The sequence below is a fragment of the Daucus carota genome, chromosome 4, assembly GCF_001625215.2.
Source record: "Daucus carota subsp. sativus chromosome 4, DH1 v3.0, whole genome shotgun sequence".
In the NCBI taxonomy this organism is placed as follows: Eukaryota; Viridiplantae; Streptophyta; class Magnoliopsida; order Apiales; family Apiaceae; genus Daucus; species Daucus carota.
This window is the reverse complement of record NC_030384.2, coordinates 43,518,144-43,537,546: the sequence shown is the minus strand read 5'-3', so window position 1 is coordinate 43,537,546 and position 19,403 is coordinate 43,518,144. Positions and strand designations below refer to the sequence as shown.

At 35.3% G+C, this 19,403-nt stretch overlaps 1 protein-coding gene across 5 annotated transcripts; it reads right to left on the bottom strand.

Moving 5' to 3' along the window:
* Nucleotides 1-291: 291 nt before the first annotated feature.
* LOC108218393 (nuclear-pore anchor) lies at nt 292-19,123 on the bottom strand. 5 transcript variants are annotated; one of them, XM_017391306.2, is made up of 48 exons: nt 18,666-19,123; nt 18,439-18,585; nt 17,768-17,866; nt 17,353-17,481; nt 17,175-17,267; nt 17,030-17,095; nt 16,661-16,750; nt 16,488-16,565; nt 16,189-16,298; nt 15,251-15,371; nt 15,006-15,098; nt 14,770-14,818; nt 13,967-14,070; nt 13,822-13,890; nt 13,470-13,613; nt 13,279-13,383; nt 13,054-13,167; nt 11,948-12,026; nt 11,497-11,546; nt 11,331-11,404; nt 10,924-11,026; nt 10,686-10,820; nt 10,469-10,567; nt 10,346-10,387; nt 10,213-10,266; nt 9,825-10,004; nt 9,682-9,729; nt 9,512-9,553; nt 8,962-9,048; nt 8,796-8,870; nt 8,526-8,710; nt 8,334-8,436; nt 7,866-7,982; nt 7,050-7,142; nt 6,667-6,825; nt 6,539-6,592; nt 6,167-6,280; nt 5,984-6,061; nt 5,741-5,890; nt 5,595-5,666; nt 5,118-5,273; nt 4,974-5,027; nt 4,753-4,861; nt 4,592-4,680; nt 4,377-4,505; nt 4,047-4,148; nt 2,611-2,788; nt 292-1,882 (listed from the first exon to the last, which is right to left on the bottom strand). In XM_017391306.2, the coding sequence occupies exons 1-48, from the start codon at nt 18,969-18,971 to the stop codon at nt 573-575; spliced, it is 6,237 nt and encodes a 2,078-aa protein (XP_017246795.1). In that variant the 5' UTR covers nt 18,972-19,123; the 3' UTR covers nt 292-572. The 5 variants fall into 5 exon arrangements, with proteins under 5 accessions (XP_017246795.1, XP_017246798.1, XP_017246796.1 ...); XM_017391309.2 differs by having other exon boundaries at nt 4,592-4,668; XM_017391307.2 differs by having other exon boundaries at nt 8,962-9,045.
* Between the last annotated feature and the right edge of the window lie 280 nt (nt 19,124-19,403).

The following is a 19,403-nucleotide window of genomic DNA, read 5'->3' as shown; positions in this document are numbered from 1 at the left end:
AATTTTGTCACGCAAGGAGAAAAAAAAAAATCCCCTTTTATATCAAGCATATATGTGAACTATAATTGGGATTTTGAATAAGAGGGCCTTTTGATTTCTTAATCTTATTTTCATATTGAAAAAAAAATGAAATTGGGAGGTGTTAAGCTTTTTACTACGTTGAACTATCTGGCTGGTGATTATATCTTTGCTTAAATTCGTTATGCTTGAAACATTTGAAAAAAACAAATTAAAAAAAAGCCCCTAACCCTCGGGGGTACTTGTAAATTTTAGCGACTTCACCTACAAAAAGGTCGGAACAACTGATTTAATAAATTACTGTTTTAATTTTTTGATACTATGTACGTTTCTGAACATAATGAAGGGTTGACATCATTTAATAGCCACGGAATATATTTCTAGCTACTTTGCACAACAAAAACCTGCGACTTCAACAACCATATATATTTTCCAGTTTCTTGTTTGTGAATGACGATTTGTTCCAAAAGGAAAGCCACAATATTCCCGGTCTACTGAGAAAGGACTGTCGGCTAAAACAAAATTCATGTGGTCATTTACTGAAGCAGCTCATATTAGCCTTGTTGGCCTGATGGTCCACGACCACGGAAACTACGAGAAACACGTCCTCTCTGTACTCTTCCTCGCCCTCTAGCTACCGATGTAGAACCCCCACCAGGTTGTGGACGCTGCCTTAACGCAGACATTTCCCTTGCTCTTGTAGATAAATGAATAGTAGTTGAGCTCCTGTTAGCAGGGGACACCTGCTCGACCGAAGGTGACCTATTACGAGACGGCGATGCCTGATTACCTTCATCATGTGCCGGTGCAGCAATGCTGCCATGGTCTGTGACACCAGTTATGACAGTACTAGATGTTTTTCCACCTGTCTCTAGAGTCGTAGGAATTTGTTCAACTTCCGCAGTTACCAGATCAGTAACCCCAACTGATCTATCTAATGATTCAACAGCCTCTTCCATTATCTCACCTTCTTCATTCTTGATATCTTCACCAACTTGAGAACTTATTGCTTCAGTGTCGTCATTAGTGGGAACAACCGTTTCATCAGGTGAATCTACTGGAGCTTCCACCTCCTCATCTTGTCCTTCTGTTTCTGGGCTTCCATCACCTTCAAGTTCCCCAGCATCAGCACCCAGTTCACCCTCTTCCCGATCACTTCCAGATTCTGCTAGTTGTTCCTCCTCAACCTCCGTAAACAGATTATCTTGTCCAGCCATGTCACTGGGTCCTGCCGAAACCTCTTCGCCCATAGTAATCTCATTCTGCAATTCGACTTCATTCTGACCATCAGGTTTAGAGAGCTCAGCCTGCTCGGCAACGAGCTCACTTTCGTCCTTCCCACCAGCACTAGCTTCCTCTTTCGAACCATGGGGTAAAGCAGTGGCATCAACAGAAGCTTCAATAGATGGCACTTTAGGAATTTCAACATTCAGAGAAGACTGTGATTCGATGCCCTCAGTGGAGAAATCTGAACCTTTAGACCTCTTTTGTAGAGGTAGCTCTGTGTTACTGTTATGTGCAACAACTGCCTCTTCTTGCAAATCCGAAGTAGATAAGCGTTTCCGAGTAGCAGGTTGGGATGACAAAGTAGGATTACCCTGATTTTCAATATTTTGAGAAGAGAGAGGTTTCCCTCCATTGTTCGGTTCCTCTACTTCAGACATCTCAATATCAGCAGGCGGTTCTTCAGGTTTCACAATTCGAGGTCGGACCAACTTCCTCCCGGCTTTGCGAGTCTCCGCTGCAAATTGTTTCGTAAGATTAACCCTCCTCTCTCTTTCTTCCACAGTCTTTGCTAGAGGGATGCCTGACAAAGGAGGTACTTGAGATGTTATACCTGAAGCTGGTAGAGGGACCTGCTGTCCTGTTGATGAATGAAGATTAATGATTATGTCAATAAACATAGATATATAATAGAGGACCTAGGATATCAGTTGAAGTAAAAATATATTATGGAGTGCAAGTTCTACAATTGTAGAAAATAGCATGAAAAGCTGCCCATGAACAATCTTCTTTATTCAAGGACCACAGCAAATAGTTGTGGTTACCAAAACACCAATGAATTCTAAAGCATAAAAGAGCAACAAACGAATGTGGCCTGTCGCGTCCAGTGGAACGAAGTCTTACCACTATGTAAAGTGTCGGGGAGGTAATTTAGAGGTACTCCATCCCATTTTAATTGATATTTGACTTTCTGGAAAGCATATGAAGGCATAAGAAATAGTAATTATACTTTACAAAATATTTAACTTCTATTTTGAATTGAAGTTTAGACCGTAAACTATTATTTGATATAAATTTACTAAAAAAATTATGTCAGATAATATTTTTTTTATATATCTTAATTTATGTGTCAAAAAGTCAAAAGCAGTTAAAATGGGACGGGGAGTATAAGATTTCAAAGGCCTCATACTTTAACACTTTTAAATTTCTCGATATTGTAGATTAAGCAACAATTTGCTTAATCTAATTACTAGATCCCAGTCTGAATAATGAGTTAACATGCAATTATAATAACATTGAGTTCTATAGTATTCTTATTTAGACCAGCTTCCTCCGCGTGCTATTATCAACTTTAGAAAAGTTAAGAACCTGATGAAGATCCTGAACCCAAGGTGTCTGCAGCTACAGATGAATCAGCAGGAGCAGGATGTTCAACTTCGCTAATAATTGGCTGAGCAACCTGCTCAAAGTTCTCAACTGATTGTAAATAAGCAGTAGCCATCTCATCCAATATGTTTCCAGAAAACACCTGAACAGCAGATGTCCCCTGGGATGATCAACACAGATCGCAAATGTGTCAGGAAGACTGTTCTTTATAAAAGACATAACAAAAATTGAAGGTGTCAAACTTTGAACATCAAAAGTTTCTAGTCCACAAATCAATAAAAAAAGAGTAAAGTACATCAAATATAAAATGTGAAATATTTGACGGGATCCGTTTCAGGGAAGTAGAATGTCAGAAATTTGGAAGTGCACAATTCCCATTTTAATTATAAATGTCAATGACAGTTTACAATGTATCACTTGTCCATTGGGCTTTACTGACTATAATGAGAGCCTGTTTGGTTCATCTTTAGACAACGGGCTTAAAATGATTTTTGAATTTAAGTTAATTTTTCTTTATTTTTATGCAATAAATTAGAACTTGACTTTAAAGTTCAAAAATTGGCAGAAAGTATTTTTTGAACAACTTAATTTATTTCAGTGATTTCTAATGACAAAAATCAACATCATCATTCAAATAGACAATCTCTCAAATTTATTCTGTCATTACATTTTTAATAACTCATAAGTTACTCATAATACCATATTATCCAAACAGATACTAAGGAGCCATTTGGCTTAGCTTAAAAAAGTACTTATGCTAATAAGTGAGAAGTTACTTATAAGTAAGAGGTAACTTTTAATTTATGTGTCTCGATAAATTTTATGGACATCTTATTATGTACAAAAATAGTAATATAATAACAAAATATTATAATTTTTAAAGTGATCCTATACAGTTTTGTAGAGTCAAATTTAAAAATAAAATAAGTCACTAAAAGAAGTTTGGATTTTTCGACTCCTCGCATTCTAACTTATAAGTCAGAAGTTGACATAACTCCTATACAAAAATGATATGAATAAGCTGATTCTAATTTATAAGTAAAAAAAAAAAAGGCTTTTTAATGCCCAGCCAAACAGGCACTAACTTATAATACTGTCGTCACTTCTCACTTTGAGTCATAAGTGATAATATTAACTTCATCTAAACGGGCATTAGCCTTGAAAGAATAATATTAGAGTCATATTACTAAATACTAATATAAAACATATATGGGTAAAATGCAAAATGCAAGACTTAACATATTAAAGTGTGCAAGTCACCTCTATACACACACGAAGTTATAATAGTTAATTACTTAACTTGGGTGCTCCTTCACGATTGAGGATGCATGACTTCTATAAACAACAAGTCACTAATACATGTATGTAAAGAAACAAAACAGGGAGTTCAAAACATCACGTCAGGTCAGAGAACATACCTCTGACTGACTACCACCTTGCTTCAGTGACTGAACTTCATCAGCAACAATTTTCAAAGCATGCTTATGTTTTGTCAACTCTTCTTCCAGCTTTTTCTTTTCCTAATGTATATATGCAAATAATTATATGTATGATGAATTACTTGAGTCTAACAAGGAAGGAGAGACAAAATTCCAAAAGAAAACAATTTCGAACCATGAATATCAGAATTTTTCATATCATACCAGAAATAAGGTAAAACGATAAGGTTACCTGCTCAGTGTACCGAAAATATGAAGATTACATAATCAGATTACTAAGCATGAAAAGTTTATGTGAAGTATATTTACCTGATTGATAGGACCGTAAAGATCTTTAATCGTGTTTTGGGTTTTTATGCGCTGGCTTTTTTCCAGCTTATACTCATCCGACTGCTTCTTTGCAGTCTCTCTCATCTTATCCACCATTTTCTCAAGCATCTATTCATTGAGTTAACGCATGAACATACTCAAAAAGGAAAGTAAACTATATAGATACAACTGAAAGACGCTCAACCCATACATACCTGGATCCTGGTGTCCTTCTCTTTTTCCTTCTCTCTCATGGTCTGTTCACCAGGAGCATCAGCTGTAGCTCTCTTCCCTATCACATAAGCTAAAGCATGAGAAAATTAAGTGCGTAGACAGATGATTATAGCATATAAAAAAGGTTTCTGGCCAGAAATACCTTGCTTCGAGTCCTCTAGCTGTTTGGACAAAGCTTGATTCTCTTTGGTCAATTCATCCTTTTCCTTGGATAAGCTCTCCTTTTCCTTGGATAAGCTCTCGGACTTCCTCTGCAGAATTTTTCACATCACATCAAAAATGTAAAATTCACTACAAATGAGTTTGCATTATAGAATACATTCAGATAAGTTACTAAAAATAAAATGCAGCATGCTGTTAAACCTTGAACGGGATCAACATTTTCCTGTACTTCTCAGCATCAGATTTCAAAGAAGCCTGCATTTGAAGCAATTAATTACTCATCTTGTAAAGGTTAAGATGTAATAACAGTTAATTGGATGTAGTCAGGTGGCTGGTCTAGAGTACCTCAACTTTTAGGAGTTCAGCAACTCGCCTCTCCCTTTCACCTATTTCTGCTCTGCTTCTTTCCAATTCTTGCTCCAAGTGGGATATCCGTTCTTCCTTATCGGACATGGATCTCTTGATTTCTTGTAACTGAGAATCCTTCTCTTTCAAATTTAGCTGATAGAAAGATATTAATGATAAGATATGATTCCAAAATTTGGTTTGCAAAATTTAGATTTTTCAGCATATACAATAGTATTACAAGGAAATCAACTATTAAGCTCAATAACTTCATGCCCATCCCGCAATTTATAACTAAATTATTAAGTCACAGAAAACATATGCAACCAAAATCAAAATAACAAGCCTTTAAAATTTATTTTGCAAGAAGTATATCAAGGCATCAATTAATCATTTAAGGAGAACAGTGAAGACAGAGCGCTACACCAGTACATAGATGAACATCAAAAGAGTAAATGGAAAGAAAACATATGTCACCTGCATCTGCTGAACATCTTCTCTCATGCGATCATATTCCTCTACACTGATATTGTGACATCTCTCAAGCAGCTAAACAACAAACAATCTTTAGGAATAGAATTTCAAAAAAAAAAAAAGGATAAACAAACAAATTAATAGAATACCTCATCAACCCTCCTCTCGAGATGCTCCTTCTCCATCTTTAGTATATCCTTGTCTTTTTTTAAAGCTGCCACATCATCTTCTCTCACTGCAAGTATTTTCTCTAAATTCTCAACTTCAGTCCTTGCTTTTTGAATAGTTTCACGTAGCTTCTGAAAAATTTATTAATATTGCTTGTTAGAGAAAAACACAGGCACATAAAAGATGGCATTCTATATATTTACAGAGTACATCTAACAACAAACCTGGCATTCATCAAAGTTAAGCTTGTTCTCCTCCCTAAGTTGAGCATTACTTTCACGAAGAAGGTTCATTTCTCTGACCTGACGACATATAGCGTTTGAACAATATACTTGTTCTGTAAACGAAAATATCACATCAAAAGTAAAAGAGCGACCAAAAAACATCATTCTGATAGTGAATAAAACCTGAAGTTGAAGTGACTTGAACTCTTCATCAGTGTATAACAATGCTCGTGAATTTGCTCGCTCAGCTCGTAGTGTCGCCTGGGACATCTCTGCTGACTTGATAGCACTTTCAAGCTGTATAAAATATACAGGAAACATAACCCACAATCAATTCACTTTGATAACATAGTACATCAATATAACTTGAAACACAGAGGGCACCCGTAACGATCAAATCTGATAATACACATTAAATATAGGTTGCTTACAACAAAGAACAGATATGCTGGCACAAAATTATGACAATAATGGGTAAGCAATTTTTTTTTGGTACAAATACGACTACATATGTGATTCAGCCTCACAGATAATATAAATTTGAGGGGAGCTAACCTGTGATTGCAGCCGAAACTTCTCCTGTTTTAGCAGAGATATCTCTGTCTCTGCCTGAAAAAAGAAAATAAGAGCATTAGCACATCCCCATATACAAACGATTAACAAGAATTAGGTGCAACTCTCACAATTTCCTTTGATCGTCGCAGATATTTCACCACATTTTGCAACCCAGCATCGCCAGAAAAATCTTGGTCAACATTACTGGACGAGTTTCCAGCCAAACCACGTTCCCTCTCTGAGAACTTAATATGCAAGGCCTCAAGTCTACTATGAAGGATCACATTCTGATGTACAAAACATAAATCTCCATTACCAAACAAAGTAAAACGAGAAAAGGAAAACAGAGATTTCTGTGCCGCTAGCCTGTAAACTAGAGCGAAAGGATATAGCAAAACTGAACTATTTAACAATCATCTAAATACCAGTCGCCACTAAAGAATTGCCATTTTAGACTATCAACCTACCTATTAAGATAAAATCTAACACTTTTCTCGTTTTTGCGTTATACCTGTTCGTTAAGTTCATTATATTTCTTCTCCGCTTCACTCTTCGAGTTCTCAAAGATCAGCTTCTCTGTCTCCCACTTTACTTTCAAGTCGCTCTGTGTTGCACATGCTAGATTGGTTAAAATTCAAGAAGATAAAACACAATAAATATACTAAACTAGCATTCTATTAATCATCAACATCTGAAAGACACACACCTAACATACTGCCATAAAAGAAATAGAGTAGCAAACACAGCCAAAACTGAGTCCAAGTCCTAAAGATAAAGGTTTGACTACTATCCAAAAAATAAACAAAGCAAACCCAAAGGTAAAAAATCTGGTTCTTTTGGTAGTATTGTTAAGGATGTATACCCCAAACCAATCTAACTTGCGAATTTTCATATGTAACTGAATTCCTGATTTCCCTGTCTTTGAAGTAGACATTTAAATTTTAAGCATGGGGCATGCATGCCAGTATTTATACACAATACTGCTACCTGAACCACAGGAAGACTGGATGAAATACACTCAAAACACAAATCAGGGATCTTCTAGAGCTACACTCATCAAGCTTCTCTCTAGTTAAAAACATACTACTGCTAAATTAGATTTATTATATCTGGCATATGATGCAACTTCAACGATGTTAAACTCATAAATCAAAGTAGCACTGGGATAATGCAATTTATCATCTACTGATGCATAGTAAAAAATATGAGTACTCACAACATAGCAAACAGCTAAAACCTTTAGATGAATACTCAATAATATGAGTACTCACAGTACCAGTTACAAACAACTAAAACCCGAGAAGCTACTTCAAATAAGAAACTATACATTTTCAGCCTTAAGCAAGTTTGCGACATTGCGGAGGTCTGATGCTTCCTTTTGTAGTGAAGCCAGAGCTTGAGATGTTTTTGTTAACTCTTGTATAGTCTCTGATTGCAGTATAACCTGACCACAAAGACACAATTTTAACATACGATGTAAAATATGCTTGGATGTCATAACTGGTGAAAGGAGATAATGAACACCAATATCAGAACACGAGACAATATAACAAATACTTTTAACTACCAATTGTAAAGCTTTCAAGGCAGGGTCTCCTCAAGAACTACCAATAATTAAGGGCATTGTTTTTTTAAGTGATTGAGAATTGAGATTGACAAACATAATTCAACATAAACACGTGCGCGCGCCATTTCTTCAGTTTTGAACCACTAAAATTTTATCAGAAATATTTGACATATTATTTTGGATATATACTATGCACATCAAGTCAATAATTCTAAGAATATATGTGACCTGTCTTTCATAATTGTTCTGAGACGTACGCCACTTCTGCTGCTGCTCCTCCAGACTATCCTTCATAGCCAATAGCTGTGCCTCTAAAATCGTAATTTGAGACCTGTGTGGGAAATTAAAAAGTAACAATCGGAAAGGGAAATAATTGAATAAAATGAAGAAGAAAAAAACTGCTTGATTGTCAAAACACACATTTTTGATGAATTTTCTTCCTTTAGCAGGGCAACTTCAGACATTGAAGAAGTATAAACTTCTTCTTGCCTTGCAGCTGCAGATGCGGCTTCATTTCTCTTTGTATTACACTCAGCCTCAAGTTCATAAACCCTTTCCTGGAGCGATAAGATCTCTGACTCGAGAGCTTTCTTTAGTTTATCCGCCTGACATGCAATTTCATCATTCAAAATTGTATAAACAAGGTGTAGCTTAATCGAAGACATGTGTCTAACAATGGCCTCTAGGTACCTCTACTTTAAAGTTCTCATGAGCAGCTTCCATCTGTTTAAGAGCAGATTCATTCACCTGTGCTATTCCTTTATACTGCCATTAATAAGAACTCGGATTCAGATATTGATTACCAGGCAAAATTAGTCTTCGCTAAATTGGCTTTTCCCATACGAATAGCGAGTACCTGTAACATATGGTCTCTGCTAGACTGCACTTCTTCTTTCAGCTTGACAATCTCCTCTCTTGCAGACTGCAAGTCGGCAACAGCCTGCTAAAGCACAGTAGATAAGATTTTGTTCTTGTAGCTATTACAATTAACACAGCACATTACATCGATATGTTACACGGACCTAAAAAAGTCACACCTGGCCAACCAGTTTTCAAGAATGTGTTATTTTTACCTTCATTATTACAGTTTATCTTCTCTTTAAGATGATAAGTTTTTTCATTTAGGCCTACCCTTTCACAAGTTTTGATCTAACAAATTTATGGCATACATGAAAATATATAAAATGGGTAAATTTTCACAACCACCGACCACCCTGCTGTCTGATCAAGTAAGATGTGATCTTATAACTTACGTATCAGTCTCACAGGCAACCAAGCAAAAAAGTGCACTTTACAGTGAATCTTTTACAGATAACCACACATCCATAAATTATACAAATTTCAAATTTGACGACTCATACAGACATGAACTACATTATATTACTGAACAAAATTTATATATGCACCTCATCAGATGAATCTCGGAAGTGTCCATCAGTTGCAGTGACCTGCAAATAAACAAATGCAAAATGAATAATTGGAACAACATAACCAACAACAGATGCTTCAGATAAGTCAAACAATTGCTACTGTACTAGTAATTCTTAAAAAGTTGCTTCAGAATCACTGTAAAGACCTTAATTTCTGAACTTTTGATCCTCTTCTCCAGATCAGAAAGTCGGGCCTGCATTCGACAAGTTATTGATAGCAAAAATCAATTGAGATCAGAATAACGTACTAAGTAGTTACAGACACAAAAGCCAAGACAAATATCCGAACCTCGGCAACAGCAGCCTTAGACTCAGCTGTAGCTACAGCATGCAAGGCATTGGCCAATTCTTTGCCCATGTCTTCCACTTGTTTCATGGCACTGCTTAAAGAACCTTCTCTTTCAAGTCTTAGAGTGCGAGCATTATCACGCTCTTGCTGGAGATCTTTCTTTGCCTCAGCCCATTCTCTCTGCATATATTGCAACTCGAAGTTCATAAGCTACAAGTGCTACATATAAATTCTAATACATACATATAATATATACACACACACATATAATATATATATATATATATATATAGGTTTAAGTGGCTTATAATATATAACTATAGCTTCTGCAGACAGAACTCAAAATTGATGTCCAATATTACAAAAAAAATATAAAAAAGAAAATCACCTCGATTCTTTTAATATACTCCTCTTGCTTTCTCCTCTCACTGGCTCTGGCTTCCTACAGATCAAAAAAACGTAGTTAATATGATTCAAGCAAAAGGTTGCCATGAAAAACAAAATACCTAACATAAGACTACCTCACGAACTTCTTCCGCACTTTGAATAGTTTCCAGAGTAACCTACACAAGATAATGACTTGTCAATAAATTAGAACTGCATAACAAGCTTAGAAGCCATATTACACATTATATAGGGAAAACCTGTAATCGCTGAATCCTTTCTGACAAACTACGAACTTCATCTGAAGCTCTCTTTTCAGAGTTTAACAAAGTTTCCTTTTCTTGTTTCAAGACAGATACCTGCCATGCAATCTATCGCGTTAATAGTGAAACTAAACAATATGCAAAAACAAAAGAAAAACTTTCCAAGTAATAATATTTCTATAAACTACTGACAGTCAAAGAAAGAAAACTTCACCTCCATAGACAACTTTCTTGACAGTTCTTCAGAAGCCTGTATAGAATCTGAACTTTCACGCACTTTCTGTTGATAGTCGACTAACAGTCGTTGGAACTCAATATTTCTTGAAATAAGGTTATCCATATCAGCTCTCTGTCAAAAGGATACAGAGAAGATGAACAGATTGTTGCACAATAACAGGAGAGTTATATAGTGAAGATGGAATCCAAATTTGTGAGCTTGAGAAAATGCTCACCTGGTGCTGAAACTCTTTCATAGATCCATGAAGTTTTTCCTGTGCAAATTTTGCTTCTAAACCCATTTTGTCCCTCTCCATTCTTAGTGTTACAAGCTCACTCCTATACATAAATAAAAGCACAATGACAATTCCCAAGTTCAGATAAATCCATTAAAAAGTGGTAATTTGAAAACTCTACCAGCTTCCAAATACAAAGTGCAAGCTTCTTATTTCAAGGTTTGATATCTATCTAGTAAGCATAATATGGAAAACAGACAGGCAGATAGAGATAGAGATAAAGGTATACATAAATACATACAAATATATATATATATATATATATATATATATAGAGAGAGAGAGAGAGGAAGAGGGACAAATACACACACACACACACACACACACACACACAGAGAGAGATGTACCTCAGTTTTGCCAAGTCTTCTTCAAGACTCCTCACCCGTGCAGATGCCTGCTCATGAACTTTTCTCACAGCTTCCTGCAGTATGTAGACATTTAGGTATGTGTGAAGAACACTCACACCAGCAATGCACAGAAAGCAGAGTTGATTTGTATACAACTCGGTCTCACCTGTGAGCTTTCCTGTAGAAGCCTGACACCATTCCTTCGACTTTCTGAGACTGCACAGACAACATCATAAGCAAACCAAACGAGCAAATAGTACTGGCAGCTATTTTAATAAAACAAAAGGTCATATCTACAAATATGAACAGGCATCATACAGGAACGAGCACTACAAATACAATATTTCAACATCGGACGATTATAAATCCGTTTTTAGTATGTAGTAAGCAAATACAGATATATCCAAAGATAAAGCATGAAAACATCCCCATTGGCCATTGCGCATTTAAGACCACTTATTATGCATGTGTTTAAACAATCCAAATGAAACACTTAGGACAGTTGCAGTCCCAACACTGACATTAGATTATGCTAATTATATAGCATCTTAAACATCAAGGCATATAATAAAACACAATAGTCAGTGACTGTCTACAAAATGGAAACGAAAAAGCACCAGGAAGAGCTTCTGGTGAGCTAGGAGATGAAGAGTGATGCTTCTGTTCATCCTCATATAACTTCTTATACAAAGCAACCTGTAGAGGTAGAAAAGGATACAAAGCAAAATTAATAATATTGTCTTTAATAATATATCTGCCATTATAAGATAGGCTATTATTCACCTGCAAACCAACGTAAAAAGTTAAACCGTGAGATCAATTCACAAACATTTGGTCATGTTATAATTGATTGTCTATATTAACTTTAACTTAATAAAACTTTCTGATGAGAGTGTACTTCAACTTCTAAATATTTCAAAACAACCTGTCACCAAAAAAAAAGTTTAGTTCTACAAAGATTGGTTTTATAAACACTTAGAGGGGTGTATTGGATTGGGATTTTAAAGCATTTTTTTGCATTCATGAAATCTGAGGGTATTCGATTGGGATTCTTTGAAATCCAATAAAATCTTGAGGTATTCAATTGGGATTTTAAATTATGCTACAAAATCTGGTGGTATTCAATTGGGATTTTAAATATGCTTTAAAATCCGATGGTATTCAATTGGGATTGTTTAAAATCCATTAAAATCTGATGGTATTCAAATGCTGATGGATTTTTTTTCATTTCATAAAATGATGGATTTTGTGGCATTCTTCAGTGTATTTTAAGTTTTTTGAAATCCCATCAAAATCAATGGGATTTTGAAGCATTGTACCTAAATCCCATCAACTCTGCGACATTTTATCAAGAATCCGCACAAAATCAAAATCCCATACAATCCATTAAAATCCATAGACTAAAAACAATCCATTAAAATCCCAATCGAATACACCCCCGTTAATTTACGTTAGATTTTATCTCAAAATATTAAGTGATTCTAAGATCATAATTTATATGAAAAAAGTTGCTTCTGTTTAATTTTTTCCTGAAAAAAATCATTGGTTCGGCAAATAATTAATTAACGGATCATTTAAATTTTTAATTTAAATTTAATCTTTTTTTAATTTAGTTTTATATAGATTCTAATATCTCAAGACGTTTGCAAGTTCTTTAATTGAAGGGTTGCAGCAGAGTGCTACTCTATAAAAAAAATAAACTTAGACCAGCTAGTATGCTCACCGAACCATGAAGAGACTCTATCATCAGCTGTTGCTCTTCAGCTCTAGCTAATACTGCATCAACTCTAGAGGCAGCTTCAGCTGAACGTTTTTGAAGTTCCTCCTGAAAGTTTTCCTGTCAACCAAAAGAAACATATAAGTTTGCGATTGAGAAGCAATCTTAAAGCATGTAAACCTTAAATAAGATTTACAAAAAACCAAATTAGTATGCATAGGTTAGGAAAACCTTTAGCTCTGCTTCTCGATTCTCAATCTGGTCTGAAAGCCTACGAACAAGGCTTCGCAGCTGGGTATTCTGTTCAACCAAGCCATTCATATCCTTAAAAGTCACCTGTAAATAGTTATCGTTAAATACATGAAGACTCTGTTCTTTTATCTAATGCTTATTCCTCACTTCCCATGCCTGATTAAGCATACCAGACGTTCAGATATAACCCTTTGAGCATCAGATTCGGCTATTAGCTGATTAAAAGAAGCATTGATGGCATCACCATCAATGTCATGGTTGACAGACCCACATCGAAGCTGTATGTCACGACATTCTTTTAGGAGAACCGCCACCTGAAAAAATCAAATTGAAACATACCAACTAGTAACCATAGCTTACAGATATGCACACACATTTCTTGCAATATTGACAGCTGTTCCAAAACAACAGTACATGCTATTCATAATAAAAAGCTTTCAAAATTCAAGTAAAACCCAAATGCTGGCACTGGAACATTCAGCTAATACTAACCGAAGAACAGATGTAGCTACAAAAGCTAACCTGTTTCTGAAGGTCGGAAACTTCCTTCTGTGAAACGACAAAATCGCGCTCACGCCTCTTCAGATCAGCCTGAAATAACATGCATGAGCACAAAACACAGACTAGCATGGGTAACAGGGGAAAACTAAATTGACAAGCAACAAACCTTCAAATCCAAGATTGTCTTCTCTAAATTATTTTGTTCTGATTGGGAATGCTGCAATTTTTGGTTAACTGCAGAGTAAGCCTCCATCAATCTCTCATGTTCCGCTGTAAAACAAAAAAGAAATTGCATAATTTAACAGTCCCAGCGCTTATGTACACTACAATACATAAACTCACATAAACATAAGTGTAGTTTCAAAATTAGATAGATTCCTTCGTTTCGCAAAACACAAATCCAATTTGCTCTTAGCAAAATTATGCACATAAATACTTTAATATTTGCTCCACGTTGCATTGCAGTAAAATAAGGATTCAACACAAACTATTATTTCACCACCAGTGAGGCTGGAGGTAGTCTGCACTTTATGTAACAACAGAATAAATCAAATTCAAAAGAAGCAATCAAGAGAGAAGGAACAAATGGAACTTTTTAATTTTAATGAGTGCAGAAATCATCATGTAGAAACCTTATTAAGACGCAATTGTATCAAAATACAATTTAAGGGAAAGAGAGAACTAGAGATATATCAATGATGACTATGATTCATGAAGCAAATGGAGAAACATGTCACATTATTCATGTCTTCGGTAATCTTGAGATAATTTTGAGGGAAAACAAAGACGAAAACAGGGTCCGAAGCAATTAAAATCCATAAATCAATTGTTACAAGTAATACATAAAATGATATGTTGACACGTCTATGTATACATATTCATGCAGCCTCGACTAGGTGCCAATTTTGTGCGTTACAACAAATTATGTCAATTCAGTCAGACAGGCAGGAAGTTAATATAAGCTCATACCCCGCTCATCTAGGATTAGACCAGCTTTCTCTTCAATCTCATAAAGGACCTATGTAAAAACAAAACAGAAAATGAATAACTGAGAATAGTATCCATACGAATTTATTTCAACAATGAACATAAATAACAATTCAAGATATAACAGAAGTAATTTTCATATTTAAAAATGCAAAATAAGCAACAACAACAATAAAAACATGATATCCCAATTATATGAATGACTATGATGACTGTACCCGCTCCATTATCGCCTGTGCTTCCTTCCTACCCAGTTCCTCATGCCGTAACGCATCAACAGCTTCTTGATATTTTGCATACATTTTAGCTAGCTACATATTGTAAAAAAGCAAATAAGGAGCACATAAAAGGGAAGAAAAACGGATGAATAATCAATAAATGATCACAAACATCATTCCCTTCAGAAAAACAGTTCTTCTATAGAACATAAAAACAAAATATAAAAATTAATAAAGGTACATACACTCCATCCATCTCGAAGAAGCGAAGCTGCTAATGCAGTTCCTGAAACTCCTGCAGGAATAGAGGGCACCAGCATAAGATTATCCTCAGCTCTGCCACTTGTTTCTTCTCTGCCAACCCAACTGTAACGAGAAAAGGCACTAAATGTAATACTACTCAGGTCAAGATTCAAGAATTACAATTAATGCAGATTAAAAAAAAAAAAATTATGCTCCCAGTCTGATAACAAGGCTCATTAAATTGTGTACAAGGCCATCAGCTATTGAATGTGATAATTGATAAATGAGGGACACATTACCATTAGGGGGGCAATTCAGCATTTCAGAACTAATACACATATGTTAAAGTTCGTGCATCACTTCAACAACATATAAAGGAAGAAACCAACATCTAAGAATGCATATTTAAATGAATAATTATACTTTTCACCATTCTAAAAACCATCTAGCAACAAGGAATGGCAAAAATGCAACACAACTTGATTAAAAAACATATTCCTTAATATATATATAACATATTTATATATATGAAGGCTTTTCATAAAATCATATGTCCTTTTATTCGAGCAATCATCAACAATCAAACTAACCAAGCATATAATAACCTGTAGCGTATATGAATTAATTGTAATTAAAAGCAAGTCCAGCAGGTAAAACAAGCATATACGTATACCAAACCCCCCTATACCATTTCCCATAACAAAAAATAGGCTTCAATGGATCCACAAAACTCAGAACTTTGCACAGAAAAGCAATTAACATATCCTCAAGACATGTCTTTTATATAATTCATCAATACAAACCTCCCCAATCAGCCTTGGTACAATAAATGTATAAATTTAAGTGCAGAGATCGGTCAAGTTTGTTCAATTTTCTTCAGAGGCAAAACTGCACAGAGATTAGTCTTGTATGATATTCATAACCACTCAAACTGACATACATTTTTTGGTTTTCAGCTCCAGATATTATAAGATTCATCTCACTTGCACTCCTAGCACTTTCCAGCTGCACTTCACACTTGTTAAGCTTCTCCTTCAAAGATGCAACTTCCTGTAAAATAACAAAAAGGTAACATAAGCCAATGTCATGCAAACAAGCAACAAACTGCAATTACAAATAATTATCTTTAGCTCGTGAACTTGGCCAATACAAAGCAATGTACTCAATATCAGTATTCCAGATGATTAAACTCTTAAAAATTAAAACAGTCGTGTCGAAAGATACCAGCCAACAGCATACCTTCTCCAACTCTTTCTTAGCCGAAACTTCATTGTCAAGCTTTTCTTTATAATCATTTTCAACTTGACTAGAATGTATCTGAAAAAGAATGATCGAATGACTTCCAAAACCTTTAGAACATATAAGAGCATGACGCAATCATATAACAGAAAAAATATAAAACAAACTCTAACCTCCAAAGCCTTGATCACAGCCTCGAGCTCTCCAGCCTTTTTAGACCATTCATCTACGCTTTCTTTATATAAATCAACAAGCTTGGTTAACTGCAAGGATGTGAGCAATAAAAGATGTTCATAGCAAGTAGCATTTACAAGAAAAAAGGCTTATTTTAACACAATTCATACTGGACATTGAGGCTTCAGTATTTTATAATTAGTATTGTGCATTAATATTATAGAAGTTAGCAGGTCATAAAACTGAAAGGTATCAAAGAACAGATAAGAGCATTAGACAAATCATTTACCAAATAAAATGTAAATTCTTCATTTCATTTGATAAAACATTTGAAAATTGTCTAAAAGGTAGAGGGTAGATGAAACTACCGTAGATACTTCCGCCTGAAATCCCTTTTCAGCAGATGCTGCCTCTTCCTTTGTAGAACACAAATCCTTCACAGTACAAAACGTGTATGAAAATTATACGTTCGTATGCGTACACAAATTCAAGAGATTGTAACATTGCACTAACCTCTTGCAAAGATTTCAGCTGTGACTCCAGGTCTTTAACCCTGTCTTGCTTGCGCTCCAAAGTGCTTAGACTTTGATTGTACTGTTTTTCAGCCTAATTCAAATATAATAGAGGGCAGATTTTAAGAAATATAATAAAAAAGACTGACAAACATGTAGCACTCGCCAATATAACTTACATCTGCAAGCTTGGAAGACATATCAGCCTCCAACTCATTATGTGCTCGACGGAGCTCGTTAAAACTATTAATTTTTGCGGTCAGCTCATCATTAAGCCAGACATTATGTCTTTCTATAAGCTCTTTCTCCTGCTTGTATCAAAAAATTTAAAGGTCAAGACTCAAAGTATATTATAGAGCAACACAGAGTTATTAAGGTGAAATGCATTACAGCAATTCAAAGAGGAAATAGAAAACCACCAATTGCTAAGAAAAAAGTTTATGGTAAGAGCAAACTTTGAAGCCAGCAAATTAAAAAATCAATCAACCAATGAGTCCTAAATTGTAAATCAGCTAAACAACAATCAACTAAACGATAAGGACTATAATATTTGCAGACCACAGTAGAAGATTAAGTACTTAACTAATAACAAACCTGTAAAAGACGTGAGCAATGAGCAGCAGAGCGTGCCACCTCTGCTTCAGCTTCACACATTTTGGCTTCCCTTGTGGCAGCATTTTCAGTCAAATTTACCTTTCAAAAGGATATAAATTAGGGAAACAAAATGATTCATCATGATAGAACTTTATTACTATGACAAAAATGTTAACCAAAAACAATACAACTTCCCTGATCTGGAACATTATATAAACCTTTATTATTCAATATCTACAATATATTCAGATACACAATATTAAGCAATACTGCTATGGAAGCATAAACTTAAAAATGATGCAGGAACATCCCAACATCATGCATGCCTCATTTAAGTTTGGTGGTACAGACTCATTGCAAGCCAATACCATAAACTACATCATTCCCTTCTTAAAAGGGTATAGTCTGTGTATATAGCTCCCTATATTGCTTAAATGATTAATGCTTTCAATATTCCCGGCCTCATAGGATATAGACAATCATACAGTTGTCAGCGAGATGCTTGCACTTCAGCAGCAGAAATATAACCAATAAAAGCATAATTCTGAATCGTAAAAATGAATTAGAAGACATGGAACAAGCACAAGAAGAAAGTATGAAACCAACAAGTTCCCCTAGGCTTCCTAATAAACTTAAACAATATGCAATAAAAACATAAATATGCTACTCACAATCTTATCAAGGTAGCTCTTCATCGTGACATTTTTCTCACTAATCTCAATATCCTTCTGTTCCAACAATTCCAGCAACTGTCTCTTCGATTTATGAAACTCCGACGCTTCAGTATTCAGCCTCTCGATCTCTCCATCCTTCTCAATCTACTCAAACAACAAACAAATCACAGTCACCTCCAACACAAACAAAAAACTAATCACAAAACCCTAAAACAAAATCTAACCGATTGCATATAAGTCTGGCGCTTCTCAGCCTGAAGCTGCGCAATCTCTGCAAGGCGCTGATCGAGAGAAGCGTTGAGCTGCTCGTTCTGAGACTGGAGCGCACTAAACTCACCGGAGAGTGAAACATACTTCTGTTCAAGCATAGAACAAGTCTGTTCCGCCGTAATAGATGCCGCATCAGCCTGAGCCTTAACGGTTTCTAATTGATTAAACAAATCCCTAATATACGAGTCCGCCTTCTCCGCCACGAGAGCTCCGTCGTGCGAACACCGCGAGAACTCTTCGTCCGATAGAAATATCGGCATCTCCGTCGATTGTTATTGTATATGCGTGCACGATGTATGAGTATGAAGTATTTTTCAGATTGTGATTTAATCGGATGAAATAGAGAGAAGGCTAGGGTTTATGCATCAGAGCAGAATTTAAAACATGAAAGGTGAATTTGGGAGTGCAAACAATAAGGAGAGGGGAGGAAGTTTATTTGTTTTGTAGCGCTGTCTGTGTAGTGTGACCGTTTGTTTCTTTATTTCTTTTGCCGTGGATTTATTGAAATTAAACGGGAATTTATCTAATTTATCATTTTTCTTGAAATTTTGAACTTTTATTAATTTTTTTGAAAATATTTAGAAAAATAATGAATTTTTGGAAAATGCCTGATAAAAAATCAGATGAGACTTGTCCTCTGTAACCCCAATTTTTATTAAAATATTAACATGTAATAAGTAAATATATCCTAA

What these genes read in the sequence shown, in the direction of transcription:
- LOC108218393 (XM_017391306.2), bottom strand. Translation starts at nt 18,971, where the DNA reads ATGCCGATATTTCTATCGGACGAAGAGTTCTCGCGGTGTTCGCACGAC. An exon ending in TAGAGTCTCTTCATGGTTCG is followed by an intron (nt 12,027 to 13,053) that starts GTGAGCATACTA and finishes CTACCTCTACAG; the next exon opens with GTTGCTTTGTATAAGAAGTT. An exon ending in TGAAAGAGTTTCAGCACCAG is followed by an intron (nt 10,821 to 10,923) that starts GTGAGCATTTTC and finishes TCCTTTTGACAG; the next exon opens with AGAGCTGATATGGATAACCT.